Raw genomic sequence first — 9,100 nt, 5'->3', positions numbered from 1 at the left:
GGCTCAATCTCAGGACACTAAGAGCATGACCGAAGCCAAAATCAAGACTCACACACTTAACTTACTGAGCCACCCAGGTGACCCAGGAATTCTATTAAACAGTAGAATAATGACTACTAAATACATTGACTAATGAACTCTAGACTTTAGAAGGTAACAGAGGAAAATCTAAGTACAATGATAAAGATAAAGCTGACTTCTACCTTTAGATAATAGGTAGTAAGAGTAACCAAATATACCTCCTACTTGAAAAGACAACAAAAAAATCAAGCAAAATATATGAAGTAATACTCCTAGACATCAGGCCCTGAAGGACACCAATTCCAAAGAGGTGAGAAATAAATATGGTGAGCTCTATGATTGATCTTGGTTTCAGCATTGTAAGAGATTCTAGGAACAGGAAAGAGGAGCCCAGATGAAGCAAGTGGATTCCCTGAACTGAGGAGACAGAGCTGAGAGGAGAGAGACCAATGTGACTATAGTTCGAAGGACCACAGCATGAAAGAGCTGACAGGAACCTCAGCATATCGCTGATCGGTTCTTGTGTGTGAGGAAACTACTCAAAGCCAAGAAAGAACCACCAGAGAGGATTAGAGATAGCAGAGTCCAGATCTCATATCAGGCCAGTAATAGTGCCTGTTCCTGTTAGTCACACTAGAAAAACTTAGATTTTATGGAACTGAGTGGAGTACCCAAGAGGACTTGCCTCAGTAATGAGCCACAGTTAGCCCCTTAGTGAATACTGCACTGGTCCCACCTAGCAACTCTTAAAAGTAAGATCCCAGAGGGTCAAACTATTTCCAAGTAACTGATCTGTGTCTCAGAACAAAGCTCAAGACTATTTCTCCAAATATCAAAATATTCAGAACAAAATAGATAAAATTCATAAAATTATGAATTCATATTCATTCACAAAAATTCATACTTTCAGATGTCATCCATCATGAGAAGAAAATCAACCATCCCAGAATTGACACAAATATTCGAATTAGTAGTCATAAAAATAGTTATTAAAACTATACTCCAGATGTCAAAAAAGTTAGAAACATGAGAGATAGATCAAACTTGTAGAGATGAAAATGGAAATGTTTGAGATGAAAAATCTACTGCATGACACCCATGGCAGTTTAGTCAGAGGAGAAGAGATTTGTAAACACGAAGTCAAGGTGATGATGTTAGAAAACAATCCTCCCTGCAGTTCTTGCTGTTCCAGCACCCCCCAGGACTTAGGAGAGTGCAAACAGACATACCATCAAGATAGAGGATATTTCATTTCCCCCAGAGCAATTTGCTTTTCATTTTCTAAAGATGATAGACCAAAGGTGATTTCTCCCTTTTTGCTGGAGCCCTGTGTCTGCCTTGTCATTGGCATAGTAGTCAAGGTCAAAGAGCTAACAGAACAGATAAACACTCTGACCTCAGTCTTACAACGATTTTCAGAGGCAGAAGAGATGCTCTTCCCAAGCTAGCAGGGCAAGACAGCATATTAGTGTGTGTTAGTCTTCTCTGCATATTAGGAATGCATATATGCACAGAAGAAATACAGGACAAAGAAGAACATATCCCGATAGGTTTCTGGGGTTAAAATGTGTCAAGAGAATGTGTCAAGAAAAAAAAAACAAACAATGAGACACCACTGATGTAGGCCTCCTTCTATGGAGAAAAGTGGGGTCCATGGACTAGGGGTGTGCAAATGCCAGATGTGTATAAATGCCGCTGTCTCAATGCTGAGTCTAAAAGTGAGGCTGTGGGACTCCTGGGTGGCTCAGTTGGTTAAGCGTCTGCCTTTGGCTCAGGTCATGGTCTCAGGGTCCTGGGATCGAGACCCACGTTGGGTTCTGTGCTCAGCAAGGAATCTGCTTCTCCTTCTGCCTCTCTGCCTGCCGCTCCCCCTGGTTGTGCTCTGACAAATAAATAAATAAAATCTTTAAAAAAACAAATATAAGTGACCTTGTTTAACAAGTGGTTTGTGGCAAGGGGCAGGAGGAATGGCCAGGAAGAGCACAATGCTCCATGGTCCCCAGGAACTGGTTTTTAAGAAATGCCTTAGGAATATAGAAGAGATTTCTGTTGTGTTCCTTGGAAGACGACTTGGAGCATTTATATCACAGATTACTTCACTGCTCATGGTTATCAGGAAGCCGATGAATCCCAATGTTTGTCCTCGACCTTTGGCTCAAATGTTCATTTTGCTCTATTTCTGAGGACTGAGACACAGATCTGAGGACCAAGTTAAATCAGGCTTTCAGAAAAGTTTATTTATTAGGGAGGGAAGAGGTCTAAGGAGCCTTCAGTTATCTGATACAAGCTCAGCAGGGGCAGGTCTCTGCCTCCATCACATGGAAGGAGGGACAAATTCTAAGAGAAGGATTGTCATGATGAAGAGAAAAAAGATATCCTCTTGGGCATCCAAGTGCACTCAGCTAGCACTTTCCATCATTTTGAAACCTAATTTTCCCCTGAGATTTCCTAAAGGAAAAAAAGCAGAATCAACATTTCATGAATAAAATGTCAGAACTACAAAAACTCTTTAAAATTATTTTATCTATCATCCTTATTTTATATTCAAGGAAACTAAGAGCCAAATCACAAAGGGAAGTGACTACATACAAGAGTCAGGTTATTGGCTTTCCTACCCAGGTATCCCTCCATGATTCTAATATACCATGGACGATATTATGACCTGTGCTACAATCTCTTTGAAAATAAGTTATTCAGTCTGGCCTGAGCTTGTGATCTAGAAGACACATCAATCCTCATCTTATTCTCTTAACACTCTCATGCTTTGGCCCAATTACACATTCCTGTCATTGTTCCTTGTACAAAACTATAAAATGATTGTTGGGTTGAGGGCTCCAGTCTGATGCCATGAGGAGAATTTTAATCCCTGTGAACTACACTGGCTTACACAGAGATCAAGTTGAAGCCATGGTTTTGGGAGACCTCAGCATCTAATCACTGATAATCATGTCCCATACATCCAAGAACCTAAAAACGCTGATTCTTAGCAAAAGGACACAAACTTTGCAGTACCTCATCCTAGCTCAGAGTTTCAGACACATAAGAGATTGAAGGTATCTGAGAGAAGGCAAAACTGCAATTTGTCTTCCAATCAAATAATTTCAGGGCTGAATGGAGTAACTGAAGCTTTACTTGGCCTATGGGAACTGACATCACCTGGCGTATGGGAGTGTGAGGGCTCAGCCAGAAGGGCCTGAAACACCACAGAGTACATGGAGTCTGTGTTCCACCCCAGAGGGCTTTCTATTACCACATGCTCTTCTGACTGGGGACTGATTAGTATCTGGGCAAACGAGCAAATTCCTGGCTTCAGGGCTGATGCACTTGGTAAGAAGAGGCACATAGTAATTTCTGTAGGCTAAGTTGTCTTCGTTCTCTCCTCTCCCCACCCCAAGAGTACTCACAGGCTCTCAATACACAAGATGCAGGGGTTTTCATAGGTTACAAAATTAGTGCCACAGATGGGTTGATATAAATCAGGGCAGGGGTTCACGGTTCCAGTGAATCAACTCAAGTCTACTTTCTTATATGGACATTTCACCTGAAATTCAGTTGAAAAGAATGATATGATTACAATCGCTCCCACAGGCAGGTAGGTCACATCTGGACTTGGTTAGGAAAATCTAAACACAGTCAGGATCCCATGACAGTCGCACAAAGTGCTTACAGCTGCCCCTCCACAAAGCAGTGGAGACAGAACCTATGTTCACCCCATCTGACAACCACGATGCCCTCCTTGTGAGGGGTTCCTGCCAGTCACAGGGCACAGACGCCTGCTACCCTCTGGTGGGAAAGAGAAGAGTGGATAAACAGGATGTACTTGGGAAATTTAGTTTCCTCAATCTCCTTTATTCCCAGAGTATCAGACATGGGAATAGTCTTAGAGATTTTCTGTGCCAACCGGGCAAAAAAACCCTGAAAGCCCATAATTGGAGAAGATGCTTCACTGAAACCCAAATGCTTTGATTTAAAATATGATTTAAAAATTTTATCCACTCTCAAAATCCCCAAGTCAACCCTATCTTGAAGTTGTGAAACGTGAAAGCATTTAGCATAATGCCCTGCCTTTGTAGGGAACATGAAAAACAAAAGGGATGTGTCTCATCAGGGAGGAGAATCCATGTCCACTCACAGTGCCTCAGTCAGTGGCAGCTGGAAGCAGTGACACGGGGTTGCTGGGACTTGAGGAGGTGGTCTCAGGGGCTCTATGAGAGCCATAGACACATTGATAACGTGCCTCTGATACAAGGTAGGAGAGAGTTTTGGCTGAGTATTTAGAGAAAGAGGGATCATATCCGAGCTTAGACACTCTTCTTCCTCTTTCCTTATCCAACATCAGCACCATGGCCAGGCCCCATCATCTCCTCCTGTATGTGTGTCTCCCAGAGAACCCCCCCACTTCCTTTAGTCCCCTGGCAGTTGTCAGTATTCATAAACATTTCCTAGGCTCTGGAGAGGGTTCTCTGGTTGTCAGAGGACCAAATCTTGGCTTGGTTCCCGGTTTGGATCACTCTACTCGGGGCTCTTGTACCAGCAGCGTACCTGCCACGTTTCCGTGAGTGGACCCCGAAGAATGACACAGAGGGCATTCCTGAAGTAAGGTTCTAACATAGCAAGTTGAAAGAAAACTCAGATTAGAATGTCAGTCCTGAGAAACAGAGTGGAAGATTACCTTAACAGTTCCATGTGGTGGCCACCACTCTCGACGGGCTGAAACTAAGACATACATGAAAACAGTTGCAGAACATAATATCTGGTAAATCCTAGCTTAGTATGTTGGCAGAATTAAAAAATTCTAATTTGTTACTGAGGAAGCTTGCAATATGAACACGTTTTTATTTATACGTGCATTCATTTTTTCCCCTCAAAAATGTGGAATAATTCTTCTACTCCTGATAGATAATTAGCAAGCAGCCACTGCTCTCGTAAATGTTGCCAGTCCAGCATACCAAAAAAATTTTTGATTAATAGGAGTTAGCCTGGGCTTGAGATGATTCAGAACTGGCAGCCAATACATAAAAGACATGAAGAAATGTAAAGAGACCATTAGCCCAATACCCATATTTTACAGAGAGGGGAAGGACACTTGTTAATGTCCAGGAAGTCATGATAGGTGAAAATTAAAGCTCTTCAGTCCTTGAGCCTAAGTCTCTTTAAAACTCCCTACAGGGCTCTTCTCTAAAAGAGGACAAAAAAGGTAACACCCACTCAGATTCATGGCAAAGCAATTTCAAAAGTTTTACGTCTTTGAGACGTGCTGTGCTGTGAGCATGTTGCCCACCACTGTAACATCATACCTCACTGAGTCCCCATGAGTTAGGTTTCATAATCTGCGTTAATAGATGGGAAAACAAAGGCCCTCGTACATTGGCTGGGAGCCTTTTCTTGGGACCACAATCCATTGCCTTTCTCTCTATAGTAAAGTGATACCCTTACATAAATAAATTGAAAAAAATTCCAAAGCATTCTTTCAGATTACAATGTCAGAGCTCACAAATCAACCCTACATAACAGCCAGAACCAGTCAAATCACTCACTAGAGGGACGCCTGGGTGGCTCAGTCAGTTAAGCATCTGCCTTCAACTGAGGTCATGATCCCAGGGTCCTGGGATCGATCCCCAAGTCTGGCTCCCTGTTCGTCAGAGAGTCTGCTTCTCCCTCTGCACCTCCCCCTGGCTGTGCTTTCTTGCTCTCTCAAATAAATAAGATCTTAACAAAATTACTCACCAGCAGATAATGCCCAGTGCATCAAGATGAAGAACAAAAGTGAGCAGAATACTAGAAGATATTTGGCCATGTTTCCTCCTGGCGTGTGTGTCCTTAGAATGATGCTCTGAGATATTGCCTCGGGACGTCCCCCTCTAGTACAATCACTAGAGCAAGGTAATCAAGATAGTAAGACCACCTTTGGAGTGAATAGCCTTCTCTAGCTTTCCCACTGTAACCACTGTATACCACATCTGGAAAGCCTATTATCTCATCCTTCCCCAAGAACAAATGTTCAGAAAAACCTAAACTTGGTTCATCATAAATAAAAGTATAGAACTCAGTGACAGATCTGTGGCCACTTAGAAGATAGAAGTAAGTCAGAGGTTACTCTTTGGACAGAATTATATTATTTTAGTGTGGAGATATTTTAAGTGTCTTGAAAAGGCAACCCCTTACCTGAAGATTCACCCCAATTTTTTTTCTTTGAGGGGATACAAAGAAAATGATGAGGCCACTAGAGGCTTCTGGACAACAAGACCTTCTCAACAGAGTAAGCAGGTCTGTACTTGCTCACGAAGCAGAGACTACCTCTTTGCAATAAGACAAAGATTATAATATTTTAGGCATACTTGGCTGTGCTGAGAATCTTCTGACATGGACTGCTCAACTTTCCTGGAGCATTCTGAGAGAGTACATAGGGAGAAATACCACTCCATGCTATCTCATGGGGGCCCCAAAGTTATTTTCAACTAGACATCTGGAAAGGGAGAAGTCAGTGAGCAAATCCTCCTGTGGGATTGCCTTCCCTGGTAGCAGCCTTTCTGACCCTAGAGAATGGTAGAGGCAGGTTCCAGGCCTGACCAAGGGACCGCATTGAACTCCCCTATCTTCTTAACCCTATAAAAGTGACCTGGTCCTACTACGTGCTCTGGCCTTCCTCTCTGCTCTGTACCATATATGACTAAGCAACTGACATAAATTCCCAGATGCTACGGTGTGATATGTGATATCCGAGACACGGTAAAGTCTCCAGGGTACTCCATTCCCCAAGATGGTTGGAGGTTCTTGGCAGTGTCCGAAGCTGCCTAGCTGCCTACCTTGCCTGCTCCTGGGACAATCTAAGACATGTTTTTGCTAAGCACACCCCATCTCTTCCTGACATCGTCCCTGGCTTCCTTTGGGAATGAAGCAGCAACAGAAGAAGATCCCGCTGCACGAAAGCAGGATGCCAGATGCCCACTCCCCCTGTCACTATGTCCCTTTCGACCCACCTCAGAAAGAAGACAGAAGGAAGAGAGATGTAACATGCTCCTTTGTGGCTCGTGTCTCTTTTAAGGAGCAGGTATTAGGGCTGCAGGAGGAGGGAGAACAGCGATGTAGGAGAGAGAAGGCACTGAGGCATTGTGTGCTGGGCAGAGCAGGCCCTGGAGGCCCCAGATTCAGGGTAAATAAAAGTCAAGCCTCTGCAGGAGGCATTGGGGAAGGAAGCACAGAGCTGCCTCGAAGACTTGGGGGTGGGAATGGATCACTGGACACTGGACAGGGCAGCCCTTGGCAGGCAACCCAAAGAGGCAGTGGCATGAGGAAACGTACCACGGTCGGAAAGAGCACAGAGGCAAAAAGCAGAGTATGTTCCCCAAGAGTTAGTACTTCTGGCCAGCATGCAAGAAAGGAGGTCGGTGCTGAATCAGGTCTCTGGATGCCGTTTTCAGTGGGTCTAGCCCTGTTCTTGAGCCGAGCCAGAGACTTCGCAGCTTTGTGACCTGGAAGACTTGTGGTCACGGCTGAGTTTCCTCTTATCCGAACTTCCTGTCTCCATCTTCCTTCCTGTAAAGAACAATTGTTCTTCCACCAAGGAAATATGTGAACTTGAGAAAATTGGAAAAACAGGAATTGGAAAAAAGAAATAAAAAGACATGAATCTCAAAACCCGGATGTTAAACATATATTGAATTATATTGTTCCAGTTTTTAAAAACCAAATTTTTGTAGTACTGTATATTGTTTCCTGCCTTTTTTGCTTAGAAATGTACTGTGATGTTTTCTTGATCTTTAAATGTAGTTATATGGTACCTGAATTTAGATGCCTGTTGCAGTATTCTGTTAATATATGGGTTTTTATTATATTAATATTCTTCCATTGTTGCTCAATTAGGTTAAAGCCAATTTTCATCATTATTAACAATGCTAGAATGAACAAATTTTTATTTACGTCAGTTAATTTATTTCTTATTAATCTTATTAATTTTAATAAGTGCCTAAGAACAAACCTACTGGACACTTCCAGAAAGGAACCGAGTCACCTAGAATATGAAACAGGTGGTTTTCACCCAATTTGTGGGTTCTGTGCTTGTAATCTAACATGGAACATTTTGAAAATACAGTGCCACCTTGCTAAGAATCATTTGTTCCTCAATTCAGAGAGATAGAGGGACTCCACTGCATAGAAAGCATTATAGAAGAAAAGGTAAAACATCATAGGAAACAAATAGGCTGAAATATCTATAGCTTTTCCAAACTCTCCCAAAATCCAGTTGAATTAATAATATTGGATGAGGAGAATAAATAAAATTATGTAATCACATCTCCCTCAGAGAATCCTTAGTCTATGACTTTCTCATCGATCATACTCATGACTTTATGCTAAAAGCTATAACTTGGGGATTTTCCCTGGATGGCAGGCTCCTTTTCCTAGTTATGAAATGATTTGATTTGTATGTTTGCTTATCACCTTTCAGGGATACCAAAATCCTCTACAAGATTTAACCTACAGCTCCGGTGTTCTCCTGCAGAAAGGAAAGTTTCAACTCCACCGCTACAAATTACAGAGCTTTCTTGTCTAGCCCATTCTGTTAACGAATTATATTCCCACCAGAGCACTGAACTGCCTTCCTTTATGTCCCAATAGCTGTCCTTCCTTCGCATAATAGCCACCACACAGATGTCAGTCCAACCCCAGGCTATAGGATCAAGTCTTTTTCTTCTTAAGGATTTTACAGAAGCCATAGGACAACCTTAGCCAGACTCACATAATCTCCTGCTCCGGTTTTGAGCATTGATCGGGGTAACAGAATTCCTGACCTGTTCTCCTGACTGACCAAGATGGCCTTAATGGCCTTCAAGTTCCCGTCAGCTTGACAAAAAATTTACACAGGCTTCTACCTGACTCCATTCCCCTGACCTCCCTTATCTTAGAGAATTTACTTTAGAGATGTTGTAACCGTGAATTCTTTCTCTGTTGCCTTGAGATGTAATTCTTTTCGGAAACACCTCACCAGTTTTTTTTTTATTCTAAATATATTATTTTATTTTATTATATTATGTTAATCACCATACAGTACATCCCCAGATTCCGATGTAAAGTTTGATGC

General features: G+C 42.4%; 1 protein-coding gene across 1 annotated transcript; it reads right to left on the bottom strand.

Moving 5' to 3' along the window:
* Positions 1 to 2,423: 2,423 nt before the first annotated feature.
* On the bottom strand, positions 2,424 to 5,818 carry SPINK14 (serine peptidase inhibitor Kazal type 14 (putative)). Its single transcript, XM_019809501.2, is given in 4 exon segments — positions 2,424 to 2,469; positions 3,426 to 3,562; positions 4,694 to 4,737; positions 5,749 to 5,818. Coding segments are annotated over 4 exon segments (297 nt in total).
* Between the last annotated feature and the right edge of the window lie 3,282 nt (positions 5,819 to 9,100).

The sequence above is a fragment of the Ailuropoda melanoleuca genome, chromosome 3, assembly GCF_002007445.2.
Source record: "Ailuropoda melanoleuca isolate Jingjing chromosome 3, ASM200744v2, whole genome shotgun sequence".
NCBI classification, from domain to species: Eukaryota; Metazoa; Chordata; class Mammalia; order Carnivora; family Ursidae; genus Ailuropoda; species Ailuropoda melanoleuca.
This window is presented reverse-complemented; position numbering and strand designations above follow the sequence as displayed.